The sequence below is a fragment of the Lithobates pipiens genome, unplaced genomic scaffold (assembly GCF_037356315.1).
Source record: "Lithobates pipiens isolate NorthernLeopardFrog02 unplaced genomic scaffold, aLitPip1_a1.2 Scaffold_25, whole genome shotgun sequence".
In the NCBI taxonomy this organism is placed as follows: Eukaryota; Metazoa; Chordata; class Amphibia; order Anura; family Ranidae; genus Lithobates; species Lithobates pipiens.
Genome location: NW_027507787.1, coordinates 97,116,776 through 97,140,128, shown reverse-complemented (window position 1 = coordinate 97,140,128; position 23,353 = coordinate 97,116,776). Strand labels below are relative to the sequence as shown.

General features: G+C 45.0%; 1 protein-coding gene across 2 annotated transcripts in view; it reads left to right on the top strand.

Annotated features, from left to right (window-relative positions):
• Nucleotides 1–23,353, top strand: part of LOC143930430 (snaclec botrocetin subunit alpha-like) — a 74,952-nt gene that overhangs the window by 17,620 nt on the left and 33,979 nt on the right. For both annotated transcript variants that reach the window (XM_077454746.1, XM_077454745.1), the window contains exons 2-3: nucleotides 11,400–11,470; nucleotides 16,693–16,961. In XM_077454746.1, the coding sequence (XP_077310872.1) occupies nucleotides 11,407–11,470; nucleotides 16,693–16,961 (333 nt within the window). In that variant the 5' untranslated portion in view covers nucleotides 11,400–11,406. The remainder of the gene's footprint in view (nucleotides 1–11,399; nucleotides 11,471–16,692; nucleotides 16,962–23,353) is intronic.

Here is a 23,353-nt window from a genome sequence, read left to right as displayed (position 1 = left end):
CGAACTGTTGGCTTGCCCCTCATCCAGTGTCCTGTCCGAAAGGACGTTCAGCGCAGCAGGGGGGATTGTGACCGATAAGCGTACTCGCCTAGCTCACCACAGTGTTAACTACCTCACATTTCTAAAAATGAATGAGGCATGGATCTCGGAGGAATTCAACACATGTGATCAGTAGACCATGTATATGTCTATAAACAATTTTTGGAATCAAGCACACAGACCTTCTTAATTCATTTGGCTCACTTCCCTGACCCAAAAAAGCACACCGTACTATATGCCCCTACCCTCCTCTTTGAAGAGGTTGAGCGGTGTCATATTTCTACTGGGGCTGCTTATTATGAGGGGTTCCCACCATCCCTGTGCTGTGCTGACTTCCTCCTGGGGGTTCTTATTATGAGGGGCTCCCACCATCCCTGTGCTGTGCTGACTTCCTCCTGGGGGTTCTTATTATGAGGGGATCACACCATCCCTGTGCTGTGCTGACTTCCTCCTGGGGCTGCTTACGGTGCTGCTGTCAGCGCTGTATGTCACGGAGCTGCTGTCAGCGCTGTATGTCACGGAGCTGCTGTCAGCGCTGTATGTCACGGAGCTGCTGTCAGCGCTGTATGTCACGGAGCTGCTGTCAGCGCTGTATGTCACGGAGCTGCTGTCAGCGCTGTATGTCACGGAGCTGCTGTCAGCGCTGTATGTCACGGAGCTGCTGTCAGCGCTGTATGTCACGGAGCTGCTGTCAGCGCTGTATGTCACGGAGCTGCTGTCAGCGCTGTATGTCACGGAGCTGCTGTCAGCGCTGTATGTCACGGAGCTGCTGTCAGCGCTGTATGTCACGGAGCTGCTGTCAGCGCTGTATGTCACGGAGCTGCTGTCAGCGCTGTATGTCACGGAGCTGCTGTCAGCGCTGTATGTCACGGTGCTGCTGTCAGCGCTGTATGTCACGGAGCTGCTGTCAGCGCTGTATGTCACGGAGCTGCTGTCAGCGCTGTATGTCACGGAGCTGCTGTCAGCGCTGTATGTCACGGAGCTGCTGTCAGCGCTGTATGTCACGGAGCTGCTGTCAGCGCTGTATGTCACGGTGCTGCTGTCAGCGCTGTATGTCACGGAGCTGCTGTCAGCGCTGTATGTCACGGAGCTGCTGTCAGCGCTGTATGTCACGGAGCTGCTGTCAGCGCTGTATGTCACGGAGCTGCTGTCAGCGCTGTATGTCACGGAGCTGCTGTCAGCGCTGTATGTCACGGTGCTGATGTCAGTGCTCTGTATTACGGTGCTGCTGTCAGTGCTCTGTATCTCCTGCACCCTCTTGTTTGCCTACCCTGGTCCCTGACCTTCCCTCTCCTCCATTGCCTTCATTAGCTCCATAGTCCTGAATTGTCAGAACAATTTCCCAAATAAAAAAAAAATGCTTGTAGTTATCGATCCCAAATTCACCTCATACATGTATTATGCTATTGTCCAGGTGGTGGGACTACGTGCTACCCCCTAATAATTACCCCGTGGCCGCAAATTCGACCTAAAGGTTTGCGAAATTCGCCTCCCATTGAAGTCAATGGAGCCCGCGGCGAACGGTCGTTTTCGCGAACGTTTGTGTCCGTTCGTGTTTCGCGTTCGCGAAACGTCCCGTCGGAAGTTCGTCCATCACTAGTCCTGTCATGCTTTTTTTCTATTACAAGGGATATTTACATTCCTTATAATAGGAATAAAAGTGACATGTTTTTTTTTTTTTTTTTTTAAAGAACAATGTAAAAATAAAAAATAAAAGTTAAAATAAATAAGAAAAAAAGAAAAAACTTTTTTAAATGCGCCCCGTCCCGCCGAGCTTGCGTGCAGAAGCGAACGCATATGAAAATGGTGTTCAAACCACACATGTGAGGTATCAACACGATCGTTAAAGCGAGAGCAATAATTCTAGCCATAGACCTCCTCTGTAACTCAAAACATGCAACCTGTAGAATTTTTTATACTTTGCATATGGAGATTTTTAAGGATAAAAGTTTGTCGTTATTCCACTAGCGGGTGCAACTTTGAAGCGTGACATTTTGGATATCAATTTACTCAGTGTAACATCATCTTTCACAATATAGAAAAAAATTGGGCTAACTGTACTGTTGTCTTATTTTTTCATTACAAAAGTGTATTTTTTCCCCAAAAAGTGTGCTTGTAAGACCGCTGCGCAAATACGGTATGACAGAAAGTATTGCAATGACCGCCATTTTATTCTCTAGGGTGTTATAAAAAATATATATATAATGTTTGGGGGTTCTAAGTAATTTTCTAGTAAAAAAAATAGATTTTAACTTGTAAACAACAAGTTTGAAAAATAGGCCTGGTTTTAAAGTAGTTAAGAGTCCGACGTAATTCTTCAAATGATGAAGACTTCAAGACACACGTGGATGCTCTGAGGAATAGATTTCTAGATAGGGGCTATAGTCATAAGGCTCTTAAGAGAGTGTATAAAAATTCTCTTGAAAGCCCACGTGACTTATTACTTTTTCAGGGTGAGAAGGGGCCAGGAACGAATTAACACTAGACACAGCCTTAAATTTAATAAGCAGAGTGATTGGGGTTTAATGGGGGTTCTGTCCAAACACTGGTATCTACTGAGGACCCCATGGTCAGACACTTTGTGGATTCCAATCCCCATATTCCGTGCAAAAAAAAATCAGTCAGCTAGCCACTTTGATAGACAGGCTGGCCAGGACCAATATGGTACCCGCCCTAGGGGCACGTACAAATGTGGACACTGTGACTTCTGCCATTATGTCAATTACTCAGGTAATGGGACTTTCAGCATGGGATCTACTGTGATTGAACCTAGGCAATTGTGAGACTAGGGGTGTGGTTTATTTACTTACGGGGTGATGTCATCATTTTTATGTCTAGAAGACTAGACTATGCTAAGGCAACGAGTGAAGGAACATGCAGCTGACATTAAGGATGAGATTCCTTCCTCATTGTGTGCAACCCTTGAGGCCTTCAATGAGTTTGGGCGTTTCTCTGGCATCTGCATAAACTGGATGAAGTCAGTTCTATTCCCCATAGATGTACAGGCCAGGGCGACCATCACACAGACCTCCCTGCTCTGGGTGGAGGATTTCTCATACTTGGGGATTAGGGTGAAACGGGACTTGCAGTCTTTCCAACATCTCTACCTCCAACTGGTAGTCACATGACTTAAAGACCACTGCTCTAGGTGGGCTGATTTTCCGCTTAACCTTCTGGGACACATTAATATTCTAAAGAGGATTTACCTACCTAAATCCAACTATATCTTTAGGAACTGCCCCACGTGGATCCCCTCGTCCTTCTTCAAAGACTTGGACAGCTGCATTGGCTCATTTTTTGTGGTGGGGCTCTTCTCCTCGGCTAGCCAGATCGACTTTTCAGCTCCCGGGAAGCTGTGGTGGACCTGCTTTACCTAAGCTGTTGGTATATTACTGGGTGGCTATGTTAGTCACGGTTAGGTGGTGGTTTGAACAGTCCAGAGCCAATGCTGAAGTCTGCCTGGAAACGGCCATTGTAGGATCCCTTATGGAGCTTAGTAACCTGGTCTATAGGGGGGCACTGGTGTACTCCTCCCTTCCGGATCCTACTAGGGTGACTCTATGGTTGTGGGGAGTGGCTAAAGGGCAGTTTCTTCATCCCAATCGGTGGTCCCCCTATTGTCCATTGTGGGGGAACCCATCCCTCCCTCACTTTAGGATGATTCCAGACCCACAACTTTGGGCCCGATTTGGGATAAAGATACTGAGGGATATTATCCCCGCAGGGTCACTACTCTCCTTCTGAGACCTTGCTGGCAAATACGGTCTTCCTGAATGGATGGTATTCCAATACCACCAGCTACACCATGCAACCAGAGCACAATTTCTTATCGTACCTAGCCTTAAAGCTGATGCTATTGAAGAGTTGCTGGCTCAGGAATCCTTAAGTAAATCTCTTTCTATGCTATACTACCTCAGGGTAGACTCACCTAAATAGAGGCGCTGTGGGAAAAATGGAGAGTAGACATTCCAAGTTTAGATAGATAAACCTGGGAAGAATGTTTTGAGAATAGCTCCAGGCTTGTGATATTTTCTAGAGATAAACTTACACAAACCATGTTCCTGCATAGGGTTTACTATACGCCTCGGAGACTGCATAAGATCTATCCACAGCATTCACAGAACTGTCCACGGGTGTAAATCCCCTGATAGTACTTACATCCATATGTTCTGGGCCTGCTCTAAGTTTACACAATATTGGCCTGCAATAATGGAAAATATAAATACCCGCTTGCAGCTGGATATTCCATTGACAGCTGAATTGGCTCTGTTGGGTATTCAGGATGATGAACGTCGACCTAGGTATACCAGGTTGCTGGTCTCATTCTTGCTCTTCTATGCGAAAAAGGAGATCCTGATGAAATGGTGTTGTATAAGCTGACCTATACCAATAGAGGGTACCCCCAGAAGTTTGAGCGGATTTGGCAACCATTGACTTGATGTAACATGTTATCATGCAAGCAGCCCCCCACCCTCCCACTATCTCCCAATAGCTCTGTAAATGGTAGAAGCTCCTTTCCCATAAATCATTGGCATAACAATTTATGGAAGTCTATTGTGCTTTTTACATGTCTGTTGTATTTTATTTTTTATGTAAGACTGCTCTTCTGACTTCGCAAAATGAAATGTATCATACTATGTTTCCTCAATAAAGACCAACCTTATTTGTTAAGCATGAAAACCCTACCAGCCCATTGCCAGACATTTTGCAGACTCTCCGTCCTATACTATTGATACCCTTAGATTCTGAGCCTTGAATAGGATACATCGGGGTTCCCAGAGAGCAGACTTTGACAATTGTATACTTCGCTTGGAATCTCGGTGGATTTTCAAATTGAGGGCCAATCATGCCCCTGGTCTTAATGAATTTATCAGTTATGCCTTTTCTTTCTAATTAAATAATGTGGGGATGTTTTAATTATTTTAGTTTTCCTCTTCATTATATTCAAATAATTTATATATTCCCCTCCCTCCCTTTTTTTTAATGCCTTGCCTTTTGGCCCTTTGACACCTCAGGACTAGGTCTCCATAGGTTGTATTTGATCTAAATTTTTTGCTCGTATTGGGTGTGGAATAGTTTTTATTTTAATTTTTCTACACAGTTTTTGAGAGCGGCCGTTTGTCTTTGCCTTGCCCTGCAGGGATGGTTCTTTGCCAACCGTGCCTGTAGGGGCTACAGGGCCCTTTTTGACTTTTTGAGCTTCTATGAGAGCTTATGTTTGGCTGGGCTGTGTAAGCGGCCTTAGAGCCAGCAGTTGTTCACCAGAGCCTCTGTCCGCTGAACAGTGTTTGGGCGGACAGTCCGCTCGTGTGTGGGCTTTCAGCGGACAGTTTCAGCGGACAGTTGGACGGACAAGGTTTTACGGAAATTCCGAAAAACTGTCCGCTGAAACCTTGTTTCAACGAACAGTCCGCCCGTGTGTAGGCTTGTTCGTCAAACTAAGTTCCGCGCATGCTCAGAAAGGATTTTCAAGCCGAAAGTTATAATGCAGTGTATAGGACGTCGTATTTTGCGTCCCGTCGTACATGCCGTTCACGTCATCGCGCACGGTTTCAGCAAACTGTTCGTTCGTCGTGTGTGGCCATGTCCGTCCATGCTAAGTTTGAGCGGACTGTTCGCTCAAACTGTTGGACGGACAAAGTTGGGCCAACAGTCCGCGCGTGTGTACGCGGCCTTAGACTCCGCGCCCTGGGGAATCTATGCCAGTTTTTCTCAACTCCAGTCCTCAAGGCACCCCAACAGGTCATGTTTTCAGGATTTCCCTCAGATGAAACGGTTGTGATAATTACTAACGCAGTGAAACTGATCAAATCACTTGTGCAAAAATAATGGAAAGCCTGAAAACATGACCTGTTGGGGCGCCTTGAGGAGTGGAGTTGAGAAACACTGATCTATGCTCTAGCTCCAACTGGGATCTGTGTTAATTATCCAGTAGACCTGCTTCCTGAACCTCCCTGGGTACAATCCGCAGCAGTCAGTCCTAGGGTCCACTGTCTTAGAGGTGCACTTCTGATTCCTACGGAGTGCATCTGTCACCTGGTCTCAGGTGACCTGACACCCAGATTCTCAGCATCTGGCTGAGTCCTTGCTTGGGGGAGTATCGCCTATGACTTTACTGCAATTGGATAGTCACACATTTTGTATGCCACTTTTGTCTATAGAAGATAGGAGGTAAGCTTACTTTTGGATGTATATGGTTAAGCTCTGTTTTGAGCTTAATGTACTGTTGCCTTCCTTAGTATGTGGCTTTTGCTGACTTTGTTCATGTGTGTTCCACTTGCCTTATAGGAGTTGTCTGTAAGCAAGGTTTTTGGATCGTTTAAGATACCTTGTTGAATCATACTTCATCATCTACAGTGATGTCATTTTTTACTTTCTTTCTTTTCTTTTCTTTCTTTCCCCTTTCACTCTAGGAGTATTACATGTATATAATATGTGTATTGTGTACTTTTTATCTTGATATTGATTTTAATTCAATTACACAGCAACCAAGCCTTGAAGAAGCTCATATAGAAAACAACCGCAAAACATGTCAGCCAACGTTTGCTTTTATGTAATATATTTTGCATATGTATCACTGTCTTGTGTTACAGGGGATTAGATTCTCTTTTCTCCTAAATATGTGTGCATATTTTGTTTACGTAAACTTTTCTGTATGTTTTTTCTATCTATAATACATTTTCATATTTTTTATACTTTTGTGCAATACATATGTCTGGAGTTGACCGCTTAATGCCCACAATTCCATAATTAGGGTTGGTACTTCATGACATATTTTGTTTTAATTATATGGGTGGGTCTTGACTACATATTCATTACTCTATCTTCACTCCCTGCAGATTAGCACCCTCCTCATTAAGGTGCAGTCTGTCCCTTCTAATGAGCAGAAACCCTGAAGACTCCAATCATCCAATCATGTGAAAGCAAAAAAGCAGTTTTTATTTTCTTTTTCTTGCTTGTGATTGGATACTCTTTGCAAATTGAAGCTTTACCTCATTTACTAAGCTCTGAAGCAACTGCACTTGCAGGGTGCAACTGTACTTTGCAAAGTGCACTATTATGCACTATTTGCCTTTAGTAAATCAGCTGTTTCAAACTCCTCGGTGATCACACAACACCATGTGACTTCTCCCTGAGCACAAAACGGATCCACCATATGGCAAAAAATTAAAATTGTACTAAGTTCAAATGATGGTAATGTCACACTGTTCAAACACACACAAACTCTACAGCTAAAAAATGCACTCTAGCATATTATAGGTTAATCCTCCTGGTCCAGTCCCACCATCATCTCTCTTACGTATATAAAGGGGGAAAGAAGTGCCCCTAAAATGCTCCAAATGTATTGACCATACATAAGTATTGCAATTACAATAGGTGAACGTCAGCCCAACACTAAGGAATGGACGCTTAATTTCTGTAAGCACTGTTGGATCTGGCTGTGTCTCCAAGCCGCAAGCGGACAGGCTGAGTGGGATGACATCATGATCCAAGTTAAATTTTATGCATCAAGCTGTCATCGGAGGTGGAAGCTCTGTGGAGGCCAAACAATCACTTCTAGGACTTCTTGTTCTTATGTACACTGAAGGCTGTTGAAGACAGCATGTTGGCACCAATGACAAAGTCAGAGGAAGATGGAGTTTCCTAAAATACTATTTTAGGCATTGAGTTTTTTTTGGATTTCATGAATTTAGTATTAGAATCGACACATATACATTTTTTTAACCTATGTTTATTTATTTATTTTTGTTCACACAATTTTTAAAGCACTATCATTGATGATTTTTTGAGCCCACAATACCTTGATTATAGAATTTTTGCTTTTATTTATTCATATGTTTAGTCTCATGAAATTTGGGGATTTTTTCAGGGATATTTATATGGTCACATATAGCGTGGTTACAATTTGTATAAATATGAGTACCTAAGCCTCAGTTTTTGTATTTATTTTAGTATTTATAAGTGAACACTGTACTGATAATCCTTGGAGAGTAGGGATGAGCTTCGAGTTCGAGTCAAACTCATGTTCTACTCGCACATTGCCTGTTCGCCTGTTCAGCGAACAGTGAACAATTTGGGCTGTTCGCAGCAAATTCGAAAAGCCGGAACACCCTATACAAGTCTATGGGAGAAATCTAAAGTGCTCATTTTAAAGGGTAATATGCAAGTTACTGTCCTAAAAAGTGTTTGGGGACCTGGGTCCTGCCCCAGGGGACATGGATCAATGCAAAAAAAAAGTTTTAAAAATGGCCGTTTTTTCAGGAGCAGTGATTTTAATAATGATTAAAGTGAAACAATAAAAGTGTAATATTCCTTTAAATTTCGTAGCTGGGGGGTATCTATAATATGCTTGTGAAGGGGCGCATGTTTCTGGTGCTTAGAACTGTCCCTGCACAAAGTGTCATTTGTGCAGGAAAAAAAGTATTTTAAAATCACTTGCGGCTAAATTGTCGGCTCCCCGTAATACAGAGAACACTCAATGAGTGTTCTCTGTATTAGCCGACAATTCATTCATTCATTGATAAAAAATAAAAAAAGCGTGGGGGTTCCCCTAAATTCAATTACCAGGCCCTTCAGGTCTGACATGGATATTAAGGGGAACCCCGTGTCAAATTAAAAAAAAAATTGACGTGGGGATCCCCCTAAAAATCCATACCAAACCCTTTATCCGAGCACGCAACCTGGCAGGCCGCAGGAAAAGAGGGGGGGACGAGAGAGCAGTCCCCCCTCCCTCCTGAACCGTACCAGTCCACATACCCTCAACATTAGGAGGATGCTTTGGGGGTCTGTGACCCCTCAAAGCACTTTGTCCCCATGTTGATGAGGACAAGGGCCTCATCCTCACAACCCTGGCCGGTGGTTGTGAGGGTCTGCGGGCGGGGGGCTTATCAGAATCTGGAAGCCCCCTTTAACAAGGGGACCCCCAGATCCCGGCCCCCCCTGTTTGAAATGGTAAGGGGGTACAAAAGTTCCCTTACCATTTCACAAAGAAAGTGTAAAAATGGTTAAATAAGACAAACACACTTTTGAAAAATTCCTTTATTAAAAATAAAAAAAAGATTCCAGCGACAGGGGATCTCTCAGTCCAGCGCTGTCCATACATCCGTCTTCTGTCTCCAGTGCGGAGACACTGCGGAGATCCCAGCGCTGACATTTCTTATATTAGGAGGGCGGGGCCACCCGTCACCTGACCCCGCCCCCTCTGACGCTGGTGAAGGGAGCCAGGGGTTCCCCAGTGACGTATGGGTGACCCCGCCCCCTCTGATGTAACAGAAACCTGCGTTACATCAGAGGGGGCGGGGTCACCCACACGTCACTGGGGAATCCCTGGCTTCCCTCTCCAGCGTCAGAAGGGCGGGTCAGGTGACGGGTGGCCCTGCCCTCCTAATATAAGAAACGTCAGCGCTGGGATCTCCGCAGTGTCTCCGCACTGGAGACAGAAGACGGATGTATGGACAGTGCTGGACTGTGAGATCCCCCGTCGCTGGATATGATCATCCATCGCTGGATCCCGGAGATCCATCGCTGGATAGCAAGAGTGGATTACCACCGCTGGAATCTTTTTTTTATTTTTAATAAAGGAATTTTTCAAAAGTGTGTTTGTCTTATTTAACCATTTTTACACTTTCTTTGTGAAATGGTAGGGGTACTTTTGTACCCCCTTACCATTTCAAACAGGGGGGGGCGGGATCTGGGGGTCCCCTTGTTAAATCGGGGCTTCCAGATTCTGATAAGCCCCCCACCCGCAGACCATCACAACCACCGGCCAGGGTTGTGAGGATGAGGCCCTTGTCCTCATTAACATGGGGACAAGGTGCTTTGAGGGGTCACAGACCCCCAAAGCATCCTCCCAATGTTGAGGGTATGTGGCCTGGTACGGTTCAGGAGGGAGGCGGGCCGCTCTCTCGCCCCCCCCTCTTTTCCTGCGGCCTGCCAGGTTGCATGCTCGGATAAAGGGTCTGGTATGGATTTTTAAGGGGACCCCCACGTCAATTTTTTTTTACATTTGATGCGGGGTTCCCCTTAATATCCATATCAGACCTGAAGGGTCTGGTATGGATATTTAGGGGGACCCCCACGTCAATTTTTTTTTAAATTTGATACGGGGTTCCCCTTAATATCCATGTCAGACCTGAAGGGCCTGGTAATTAAATTTAGGGGAACCCCCACGCTTTTTTTTTTTTTTATCAATGAATGAATGAATTGTCGGCTAATACAGAGAACACTGAGTGTTCTCTGTATTACGGGGAGCCGACAATTTAGCCGCAAGTGATTTTAAAAGACTTTTTTTCCTGCACAAATGACACTTTGTGCAGGGACAGTTCTAAGCACCAGAAACATGCGCCCCTTCACAGGCATACTATAGATACCCCCCAGCTACGAAATTTAAAGGAATATTACACTTTTATTGTTTCACTTTAATCATTATTAAAATCACTGCTCCTGAAAAAACGGCAGTTTTTAAAACTTTTTTTTGCATTGATCCATGTCCCCTGGGGCAGGACCCGGGTCCCCAAACACTTTTTAGGACAGTAACTTGCATATTACCCTTTAAAATTAGCACTTTAGATAGTGAACGTTCGAGTCCCATAGACTTTAATAGGGTTCTAAAGTTCACACGAAGTTTAGGTCTGTTCGCAGGTTCTGGTGCGAACTGAACAGGGGGGTGTTCGGCTCATCCCTATTGGAGAGTCTGATTGCTATAGGGGATCAGAAAGATACATTTTTTTGTGAGAGCTAATTGAATCATGCTTTAAAGTGGTTGTAAAGATAGAAGGTTGTCTAAAAATGTTACTGCATACTATGCAGTAAGGTAAAAAACCTCCTGCACTCAGCTTCCCCTGCAGCCCTCCCCAAATACATACCTGAGCTTGATCTCAATCTGGCAATGTGCATGAGAGCTGAGGATCTCTAGGGTCTCTTGCTTTTGATTGGCTCAGATACAGCAACAGTACCAGTAGGGAGGGAGTAGGGGCGGGGCCAAGTCCCTCTCTATGTGCCTTATGGACACTCAGAATGGGGTTCGGGAGCGAACACACACGAGTGCCCACGTAGCATAAAGCTTGCTGTGGGGGCACTCAGTGGAGGGGTGTAGCCAGAAGGGCTGGACCCGAGGAGAAGAGGATTGGGGCTGCTTTGTGTAAAATCATTGCACCGAGCAGGTAAATATAACATGTTTATTATTTTAAAACAAAAAAATAAGGCTTTACTATAACTTTAAGGGGGGGGGGGGGGGGGTTGTGCCTTCCTCTGAAGAAACTGAAGGTTTATGCTTCTGAGGATACAAGGTTTTGTTATTTTTTTATTTTGATTTTGATTTCATGTTGAACTTGATATAACTATATTTCTTCACTCTGCAGGGCTAAAATGTCTTTGTTGTCATCTTTGGTCTTAGTGGTGACTTTACTGTCTTTACTTCCTGGTTCTCAAGGTAAGAAACATGGTCTTCACGTGTAGTTCCATATTCTGAAAAATATATCATATTAAGGGTCAATAGAAAATAATTGGATATACTGATATTTTTAATTAACAAGGAGACCCGAGTTCCCGGTTGCACCTACCTTTGGGGAACATAAAAGGGTCAATACAGAATGTGGGTTAAAATGCCACAGCAGACTTAAAGGGCCATGGACAGAGACCTGCATAGATTGTTCCCCCACCACTCATTAAGAAAAAATCAGAAGCTTCCACTACAATCTTTCAGCTCACCTGTGGCTCCTTAATATACTGTAAAGGCAGATAAAATAACTAAGCTGAAAAATTGCTTTAAGACTTTTGAAAGAATAATAGCTCAACTGTATAAAATCCCCCTTCAATCTTGATAAGTGATTCTTAAAAAACATTCAATCTATTTTTCAGTAATGCTAGTAAAAGAACATGACATGAATCTTTATATTACCTACCCATAATACCCTGCATACCACAACCCTGACTAAGGCCAACACTATGGGCCAACTCTATAACATTGCTTGGCAAGCAGGAGTGGGACAAGGTCCTTTAGCACCAAAGGAAAAAAGTCCAAATTGCACCTTCATCCATGAGCTGTAAACTGATACAACAGCATAGATTTTAGAAACTCTTCTTTTTGCACCCCCTGCTGAAGCACCCAAGGTGGATGTTTTTTCGGACTATCTCTTAGCCCGTCGCTGCTGGCAAACATGTTTACAGGCACTGGGATCCAGTTTACAAGAAATAAGAGTAGCATTGTAGACCACATCATTGTGGTAGTGTGAAATCAGCACACTGAGGAAGAAGATTTAGAAGGGTGCAAAACTAAATATAGACAATAAGGTTAGGCTCAGAGTAAAGCAAAAGGCATAGACATATGACTGAATTAAAAGTGAGTTTTGGCGTGTGATGCGTTTTGGTGAAAAATAAAAAAGTAAACATGGAGTCTGGGTGCTTACCTGATTGGTGGTCAGACAGGCACAGGGGGAGTTTCTGGGGAATGAATATAGGAAGGTGTCTGTGGAGTCTTCAGTCAGAGGAAAGCTGCCATTGTGGAACCTCCCCACTTAATTTTATTTGATTGTTCTTGTCCTTCTGGTGTAGATTGTTTCAGGTTGATACATAGTCATACTGGCGGGATTCAAAGTCCTTAAAGTGGTCATTATGTTAAAATATGAATTAGTGAGGACCGTCTTAGGCACAGCTTCCCTTATTTTGTACGGTTCAGTGACAGTGAACTGGGGTTGTTCATGGTAGAATCTGAAGGGATTGATGCAATTGTCTTTGAGTTTGTGTTGTGCAGCTAAAGGCCTACCTTATGGGTTTACATAGGTACTCAGTTAAGTAGAAATACCCATAAGGACCTTGGGACTCCATTCATGTTGTATTGAATGTTATTCTATATTTATATATTTTTAATAAAGGGCTGCTGTGGCCATTAAACTCCAGTTGGTGTCTTGTGTGGGTTATTTAGGTATTGACGTGTGGTGGAGTTGTGGTCAGGCAGCATTGGAGGTAAAATTCATCTTTAATACCTTAGTTATGGTGTAATATAATCATGCATTGTGGCAAGGGTGTGTGAATTACAAAACTGGCTGAAGAGAACTGCCAATCTTTTGAAGGTAAAACAGTTCCTAAAGCTGTCTCACTTGGCGTTCCATTTAAACTAAATGTGACTTTATGTACTGTATATATCCTAAGTTGTTTGGAACATTATATATAAAAGTAAGATGATAGTAGAAGAATGTTTCTAATTCACAGAAGTGGACAAATGATCATAGTTTAATACTCAAATATACTTGTAGATTTGAGTTAACACATCACTGCTCACGTATCTGACAGGATCCTGTAGGCTTCTGTGCAGATAAAGGTGGACAAGGCATCAAAGAATCCCCTGTACCTTATAACTGCATACTTAACAACAAGGCCTGGGGAATGCCCAGGAAAAAATCCAAGCCTACTTACCAACCAGCTCACAGACAACCGAATTAACCGGTCTAACAGTATGTGTTAAAAACAGGGGTTTAGTCCGCACGCATTTGCAAACGCATGCGTAAGCCACAGAGCCTCGTCACGGCACCCTGGTATCTCTGGTCCTAAAAGTGTCCCCACAGTGGAGGCAGATGCATTCTGATGGATAAATGAGGGCAGGTGGACTGAAGGAGAGCCTAACCCCTTCTAAAAGGTAGGAGCACACTAAACACCCAGCAAATAGCACAATGGCTGCAAAGGTGTTGGTGCACTGCTGGACCAATACAAACACCAACGTGATAATGAAAAAACTTGCTACCGCCCTCATCTATAGCTGGCTGTCGCAGTAAGCAGCATTGGAAGGCATAACAACAAGACATGGGGAATGCCCAGGAAAGAATCCAAGCCTACTTACCAACCAGCTCGCCGACAACCGAATTAACCTAACAGTATGCGTTAAAAACAGGGGTTTAGTCTGCACGCATTTGCAAATGCATGTGTAAGCCACAGAGCCTCGTCATACTTAGCAGGGCAAGATAGGTCTTTATATATATATATATATATATATATATATATATATATATATATATATATATATGCTCCAAACTGTCTGCTATCATTTGTCATTTTCTCAGATCGGAGAGCATATGTTCCATTTCTCATACTGTAAAATACAAAATACTAATTATGGGGAGATGAGAGTTATTTGTCTAAAAGTACAAGCTATGAGCTAAATGTGTATGCAAAATGGTATGTCTAGGCCTTACAGAACAACTTAGGGACTGAATAACAGTTTTGTGGTCCCTACTCACAACAGCCATGTTGTGTTTTGAATTGCTGTGATTAAAGTGGAGGGCCACCCTAAAAAAAAAAAAAATGAAAAATTACAAAAAAATCTAAAAAAAAAAAAAAATGAAAAATTTTTTATTTTTTACTTACCAGAAATGCCTGTTGCAAGGCACATAATCCTAATCTTCCTCCTCCGTGGAGATCTTCTTTCTTCTCTCCTCGTCGCGTTGTCTTCTGGGTAATGGGTCGCGCTGTGTTCTGGGAACTGTGTGTCCCAGAACACAGCGCATCCCATTCACAAAGCGCTGCGCGACTCGCGCATGCGCAGTAGGAAACAGGCAGTGAAGCCGCAAGGATCCACTACCTGTTTCCCTTAGAAGGAATGGCGGCGCCGGGACCCGAGAGCCGAGAGACGGGTCGGCCTCGGGCGGCCGACATCGCAGGCGCCCTGGACAGGTAAGTCGACTTATTAAGTCAGCAGCTGCAGTGTTTGCAGCTGCTGACTTTTAATTTTTTTTTTTTTAAACGGCCCTCCTCTTTAAGATGATGCACTGGTGTCAGAAACTACAACATAGCCATCAGAACCAGCTCATCAACATTACCTACAGCCATAATTACATAGTTACATTTACTTAGTCAGGTTGGAAAAAATAAACAAGTCCATCTATGTCTGCCAATATAAACTAAATAAATAAATAAATAAATAGAGTATCTAAATAGAAAGCTACCTGTATACAGCATTATATACCCACAGCCAATCAATAGAATGGCAGAAAAACACTATAAAGCATGATCCAACCAGAACACCCAGATCCTTCTCCACCATTGACTCCCCCAGCTGTTCGCCTCCTAGTAGGCTTGCAAGAGACATCCTGTAGGGGCGTAATTCTACTGCATAGCTTGGTGTCATCTGCATACACTGAAATGGTACTTTTAATCCCAGACTCTGTATCATTTTAAAATAGATTAAGAAATAAGTGTCCCAGCACTGGACCTTGCATTGAGAACTGCAGTCCCTCTGCTATGGTGGTAGGTGGGACTTGTAGTATTTTCATTTACAACTTCCAGTGAATACATGATGTGACTGTGCAAGCAGTGAAAAGTGGAGTTAGCTTTTAAAGCACATCAGATTGTATGAAGGGTTAACTTATGCTTGTGTCTGTCCAGCCCGGTAGATTTGGTTTAGTCTTCCTCTAGTTGTGGCTTGTAGTGTTGCAGGCTTTAATTACTGTTTCATGGCCCTGTTTTAGCTCCTTCCTTTCCTCCCTCCAGTTAGCAAGGCGCTGTGGACATGATCGCTTTGTGACATATTTTTTGTCATTGGCATTTGTAGAAAATAACTAAAGTATATGCAAACCTTGTCACTAATCTAGTATTTTCATGTCAGAGCAAATCTATTTTCAAAATCTTTTAAATCTACAGCTTTCATTTAAGTATTACCTAGTGCCATGAAGGTTCTTGTTTAGGCCCATCCTGTCCCCCAAACGGTTCTCCTGCATTGGCATCCTGTTACATGGACTTCTGATGAAGATTACAAGTAGCCATTACATTGCACAAGCATCGACTACTGTTGTCACCATCAAGTAACATTATTTTTCAGTTTAGTTCCACTCTGAAACATGTACATAAGTTACTTTTAGGTCCTTATAAAGATAAAAAAAGAGTCCCAGAGCTAGCAGCCGCAGGGGGTGGGCGTAGGGACGGCATGACATGTGCTGGACTGCACAGTCGCCGTCTTTAGTGTAGAGCAGGGCCGCTTTAAGGTGGCCAGGTGGGCGGAGCCAGGGGCGGAGCCTAGCGCGTAGCTCCGTGAGTCAGGACGTGCTGCGCTCAGTCACACGAGCGGAGGAGGAAGTGATCCCCACCCATCCTCCCTGGTTGTGGGATGAGGGTCCTTTGTTGGGAGGTTTGTTAATGATACAAGGGGAGACAGGCGGTTCTTTGGCAGTTTTAAAGTAATAATGGGAGGTACGGGTAGTAAACTGTTGTACCCATCCATGGATGGGGGTGGTTTATTGGTACTTCCAGGTTACGAGGGGTTAACCTGGAAGGGTTAAAAGGGGTAGGTCACTGCGACGATTTAGGTATAGCCTCCGAGACAGGGGTTTCCATCTGGAGGTCAAGAGGTCAAAGTTCAAAAGTCGTTTGCAGTGACCAGTATGTTATTATGCTAGTACCCATGACCCGTTTAAAGGCTGGGAAGGTTTACGGTTATTTAAAGTTATTTATGTTATTTATGAAACAGATTTGTTAAATAAAATACGGCCGGATGGCCATTTAATCCATATGTAGTCCAGTCGTTTGTTTAAGGTGGGTCACGGGAAGTGGTTAAAGGTATTTGGAGGAGTAAAAGGTTTATAATACACTGGGCTTAGTCCTACAGATGTCATGTAATAACACTCTACATTTCATTTAAGACCACTAACCCAAGAACCCTTTTTGTAGGCTTGATATTTGGGAAGCATGGGAAGAGTTCTTCATCAGAAGAAAAGAGCCATAAAGGTTCTAAGTCAAAGGAAATCCACTTGCCTTTCCTGCACTTCGGGAGGAGTTCTTCATCAGAAGAAAAGCATGAAAAACCAACAATTCCATTGGTCCCAGATGACTTAAACCCAAAGTACTTTTGTCAGGGCCCATGTAAAGATGGATGGATTTCCTACCTTGGCTTTTGTCACAAATACGTCTCTCAGAAACTCACCTGGAAGGATGCTGAGGTAAACATTTACAGTTTGTGTTCTTAATCAGCAACCACAGCCTGAGTAGAAAAGCCTGTCTATTTGACAACATGCCATAGAGAAGGCCCTTAGCTCTCTATGTGGAAACAGAGGTCCAACATGCCCCCTGTGTGTTAGAGCAGGGAGCATGTGTTTTTATGACTGCAGGGCTATCTGTCTGACAAGCAGGGAGCACATCGGACTGCTGCAGATAGACCACTGCCTGTTTTCTGTTGGGGATTACAAACACTTTAAATCAAACCTGTGCTTGTGGATGACAGTTCTGAGGCTGCATTTGACCTGCTTTGCTTTCTTTTGATCCAGCAAGTAACCACAGGTGAAGCAAATCAAACATGGCCCTTTGCTACATTTTACATGGGAAGACATGCATTTGAGCAGCACTGCTTTTAAATGCAAAAGGAAGTGACTGACAACAATGCCATTATTTAAGCCTTGAAGTGACACTAAATTATATTCTTATACTCCAAAAATAATCCATACAAATCCACTATTTAATGGCCCTGTAATCCAGGGCTCAAAATTTCAAGTCCTGAGCAATTAGTCAGGCCTTAAAGTGGTTGTAAACCCTTACAAACCACTTTGACCTACAGGTAAGCCTAGATTAAGGCTTACGTGTAGGTCCAAGAAATATCTCCTAAACCTACACGGTTTAGGAGATATTTACTAAAACACAGCCACCCAGTGCGCCGTTGTCAACAGCGATATGCCGCGAGTCGCGGCTTCCGTGCGCATGCTCGGAAGTGACGTCATTGCGGCTTCGTCGAATGACAGTGGTGGAGCATCGAGACCCACCGAGAAGATGGAGGCTCCGGACTATAGGGGACATCGGTGACTTCGCTGGCTCCTGTGTCAGGTAAGTGACACATAATGGGCTACTATGCGATGCATAGTAGTCCATTATGCTTTACCTTTGCAGGGAATCAAAGAGGAAGTAAACTCATCAGGGTTTACTTCCTCTTTAAAGTGGTTGTAAACCCTAAACCCCCCCCCCCCCCCAAAAAAAACCTGCAAGACAAATGCATAATGAGCTAGTATACATAACATACTAGCTCATTATGAATTACTTACCTGAGATTGGAGCCCCCTCAGCGGTCCTCCTTCACTGCTCCGGCCACCAACATCGATCCCGGGGGGGTTACTTCCAGGTATCGCTGCTCCGGTGTTGTGATTGGCCAGAGCCGCGATGATGTCACTCCAGCGCATGCACGCAGGAGCCGCCGGTAACAGCACAGTCTAACTGAAACAACAGCACATACATGCCGTTGCTTCAGTTTGCTTAATTGCACATGTGCCAATGACGTCGGCACATGCAAATACAGGGATATCCCCTAAACAATGTAGGTTTAGGAGATATCCAGTGTAACTACAGGTAAGCCTAATTATAGGCTTGCCTGTAGTAAAAAGTGGTTGTAAAGGGTTTACAACCACTTTAAGAGTTACTCGCCACCAATTGCCCCACCCAAATTCTACCCTGCCCCACCCCTAAACACGCCCTCGTAAACAATCTCATGAAGTTACACTGTTAAATATTTTATCCAGAATAAAGTTACAAAAATAAATATTAACAACAACTTTAACAATACTAACATAAAGCAATGTAAACATAAAATCAAATTAAGAGCTTTGCATGAATAGGGAAACAAAATATTAAGTGTACCTGCTCAAACCTTTTATAAACATTTTTATCATCTTTACAATCACATGTAAGAGAATTTCTCTAATGTCGCGTACACACGGTCGGAATTTCGGCTAGCAAAAGACCAATGGGAGCTTTTCGTCGGAAAATGCCATCGTGTGTATGTTCCATTGGAATTTTGCGGGGCAGAATTTCCGCCAGCTAAAGAACCTCGGAAATTCTGATCGTGTGTATGCAATTCCGACGTGCAAAAACTCACGCATGCTCAGATACAACTACGAGACGGAAGCTATTGGCTACTGGCTATTGAACTTCCTTTTTCTAGTCCTGTTGTTCGTGTTGTAGGTCACCGTGTTCTTGATGGTCGGAATTTGGTGTGACTGTGTGTATGCAAGACAGCTTGAGCGAAATCCCGTCGGAAATCAGCCAGGAAAACCATCAGAGCTTTTTCCGACCAGAATTCCGTGTGTACGCGGCATAAGTGAAAGGGTGGCATTAAGGGAAAACATGCCAAAGAATATGGCATAACTTTAACTTTATATTATGATTGGTTGCTATGGGTTACTACATTGTGCACATCATTACTGCCTTGTTAAGTAAATATTTTAAATGCTATTTAATATAGCATTAAAAAAAAAAAAAAAATATATATATATATATATATATATATATATATATATATATATATATATATATATATATGAGTAATCATACAGTACATCAGCATTTATATCTCTGTTGACACAGCATAAGTATTACAAATATCTCTGTACCCTAAATGTGCCATTTGGGTCTTGGATCCTACCCTATATTTCAGTATATATGCATGGGCGTCCGCAACAGGGGGCAAGGGGGGTCAAGTGCCCCCCCTGGAATCCCCAAGGTGTTGCAGCCGCCGCCATGCTGCATTTTTTTGACTGAGTCCGCTGCATCCTCCGCTCTCTCCTGTGGATCACAGCGCTGGCTGGCTCTGTGTTCGGCGGCCGCTCTGTAACATGGCCCTGCCCCCCCAGACCTGCTCGTGTGATAGCAGAGAGAATCAACGTTCCGCCTATCACATGAGCCGGTCTGGGGGGGCGGGACTGTGTTATAAAGCGGCCGCCGAACACAGAGCCAGCCAGCTCTGTGATCCAGAGGAGTAGATGCCCATCCATACAGCCCGCCCTGTGTGCCACAGTGCCTGGATAGGAGGATTGAGGGGGGGCTGCAGTGCTCTCCTCCACCACCACACTCTCCTGCCCCCCCCAGTGCTCTTCTCCACCACCACACTCTCCTGCCCCCCCGTGCTCTCCTCCACCACCACACTCTCCTGCCCCCCCCCACTGCTCTCCTCCACCACCACACTCTCCTGCCCCCCCAGTGCTCTCCTCCACCACCACACTCTCCTGCCCCCCCAGTGCTCTCCACTACCACCACACTCTCCTACCCCCCAGTGCTCTCCACCACCACCACACTCTCCTGCCCCCCCGGTGCTCTCCTCCACCACCACACTCTCCTGCCCCCCCAGTGCTCTCCTCCACCACCACACTCTCCTGCCCCCACAGTGCTCTCCTCCACCACCACACTCTCCTGCCCCCCAGTGCTCTCCTCCACCAACACACTCTCCTGCCCCCCCAGTGCTCTCCTCCACCACCACACTCTCCTGCCCCCCCCAGTGCTCTCCTCCACCACCACACTCTCCTGCCCCCCCAGTGCTCTCCTCCACCACCACACTCTCCGGCCCCCTCCCAGTGCTCTCCTCCACCACCACACTCTCCTGCCCCCCCGTGCTCTCCTCCACCACCACACTCTCCTACCCAGCCAGTTCTCTCCTCCACCACCACACTCTCCTGCCCCCCCCCCCACAGTTCTCTCCTCCCCTGTTCTTGCTGCCCCCCCTGCTCTCCAGCTCTCCCCATCCTTCTCTAGCCACCATCCCAGTGCCCTCAGCTCCCCCCGTTCACCCCCCAGTGCTCTCCACTCCCCCCAGTGCTCTCCCCCCTGCTCTCCACTCCCCCCCAGTGCTCTCCACTCCCCCCAGTGCTCTCCCCCTTGCCCCCCCATGCTCTCCTCCACCACACTTTTGCCCCCCCCACAGTTTTCTCCTCCCCTTGAAATGGGTAAGAACTATAAATTAGTTCTTGGTTATCTGCTGCTATTTCTAATTAAAAAGTATAAATGTGCATGCACACTAGAAGTAAACACTCTCTGAGATACGTTCAGCTCAGGCTACTTCTAACTTCTGATTTATTGGTGGGCAGTGTTAACATTTTATACAGAAAGATACGTCATTGCTATGTCAGTCCAACTGGCACATCTTATTGGTTACAATACAAGAGAAATGAAGAAACTTGATGCTTGAAGCTTGGTTGAAGCTGGTTTTCTTATCTCAAATGAATTCATCTAACGCGGGGGATGTAGGGGGTAGATGCCATCTTACCTCCGAACAGAGAGTCAATCTGTATGCTACATAATAATAAGTAAGGAGCATAGGAACATGTATACACATAAGCAAATAGACATTTTCTGATTATCATTATGTACATTAGATTCCTTAACAGTCCCCCCTAAAATGGCTATTTTCTTCTGTCCCTCATCTAAAGGTCCTACTCACCTGGCCCATTCTCCTCAGCAACTCTTTTTAACCACTTGGGTACCGCGCTATTGCCGAATGACGGCATTAGCGCGGACCTAGATTTCCAGGACTACGTCTATTGACGTCGTCCTGGTTACGAGCGGCCTGCGCGCCCCCTGAGGGGCGCGCGCGGCGCGCTCTGTGATCGGCGAGTCCGTGAGACTCGCCTGATCACCGATCCGTGTAAGGGGTCGATCCCGACCCTTATCACGTGATCAGCTGTCAGCCAATGACAGCTGATCATGTGATAGAACGGAGCCGGTAATCGGCTATTATTCCTGTCAGCGCGAGGAGAAAGAAAAAAAGCCGATCACCGGCGGCCGTGATCGGGACATCAGTCCCGATCACGGCCAGCAATGAAAGGCACCACATGCCACCTGCCAGTGCCCACCTGCCTCCCGCAGTGCCATCCTGAAATATAACAAAGTAAAAGTAAGTGCCCCCCGTCTGTGCCCATAATGCCCACAGTGCCACCCACAGTGCCACCCCACAGTGCCACCCCACAGTGCCACCCACAGTGCCACCCACAGTGCCACCCAATCTGCCTCAAAGGTGCTGCACCCCAGTGCCGCCCATCAGTGCCGCCCATCAGTGCCCAGCAGTGCCGCCCATCAGTGCCCAGCAGTGCCACCTATCAGAGCCACCTATCAGTGCCACCTATCAGTGCCCATCAGTCCCATCTATCTGTGGTACCTATCAGTGCCCATCCGTGCCACCCATCCGTGCCACTTATCCGTGCCACCCATCCGTGCCATCTTATCTGTGCCCATCTTTGCCCATCAGTGCCGCCTTATCTGTGCCCATCGGTGCCGCCTTATCTGTGCCTATTAGTGCCGCCTTAACTATGCCTATCAGTGCCCACAAGTGCAGCCTATCAGTGCCCACCAATGCAGCCTATCAGTGCCCACCAATGCAGCCCATCAGTGCCCACCAATGCAGCCTATCAGTGCCGCCTTATCAGCGCACTTCAATGAAGGAGAAAAATGACCCGTTTGCAAAATTTTATAACAAACTATTAAAACATGATTTTTTTTTTTTTTTTTTTGCATCTTTTTTGTTTGTTTAGCAAAAAATAAAACTCCGAGCTGTAACTAAATACCACCAAAAGAAAGCTCTATTTGTGGGAAAAAAATGATAGAAATTTCATTTGGGTACAGTGTTGTATGCCCGCGCAATTGTCATTCAAAGTGCATCAGCGCTGAAAGCTGAAAATTGGTCTGGGACTGAGGGGGGTTTAAGTGCCCAGTAAGCAAGTGGTTAAGCTGTATATAGAGTTAGGCAGCAACTAGTTCACTACCCCCCTCGATACAGCTGGAGAAGGGCAATCAGGTGCTATCTATCCCTATAACCCTAGAGGATTGTGAGATTTTGGATAGGGAGTGACTGTAGAGGAGTGAAGGGTTTGTCATCCTCCATCATAAGAGGGTCCTCTTCTTCTTGGTGGAGAAATGTAGGTGGGCTGTTGTCTACAGCCTTGCTCATTAACTTCTTTACGAAAGGTAGAATACAACATACAATCGGGGCTAAAAGAACCAGGATTATTAGTACCGTTACCCCTATCTGGGCGAGCACCTTCTGCCACCCACTCATCCAGCTAAAATATTGATCCCATGGGTCTGTAATACCGGAGTTCTTCTTCAACTCCAATGACAAATCTTCTAATTTCTTTATAGCTAAAGTTACTTTACCATTTGGGCCGGTATTATCAGGAATGTAGGTGCAACAGGTTCCCGTTTTTTTCTATGATTTTACAGACACCTCCTTTCTCAGCTAACACCATTTCTAAGGCCACCCGGTTCTGGAATGTCATGTAGGAAGAGGGGGGTAACTGGTCAGCAATTCCCTGGAGGACATCTTTAGTGTAATTCACTAATCTTTGTTGGTTATAGTATGTGTAATTGATCCAATCTACATTCTTGTTCACAGTTATTATGGGGATCAAAGATTCAAAACCAACTTTTACCTGATCCCTGGATTTGAATTCATCAGGGACCCCCCTTGGGACCCCTATAGCATCTATGTACACATGAGGGTCAAAGCTTCCGGAGAGAGCTGCTCGCTTCCTCCTCTGACTGTGTGCTGGGTCAGTGTATGTATCAGGGGTATCTTCTGCTAGGATAT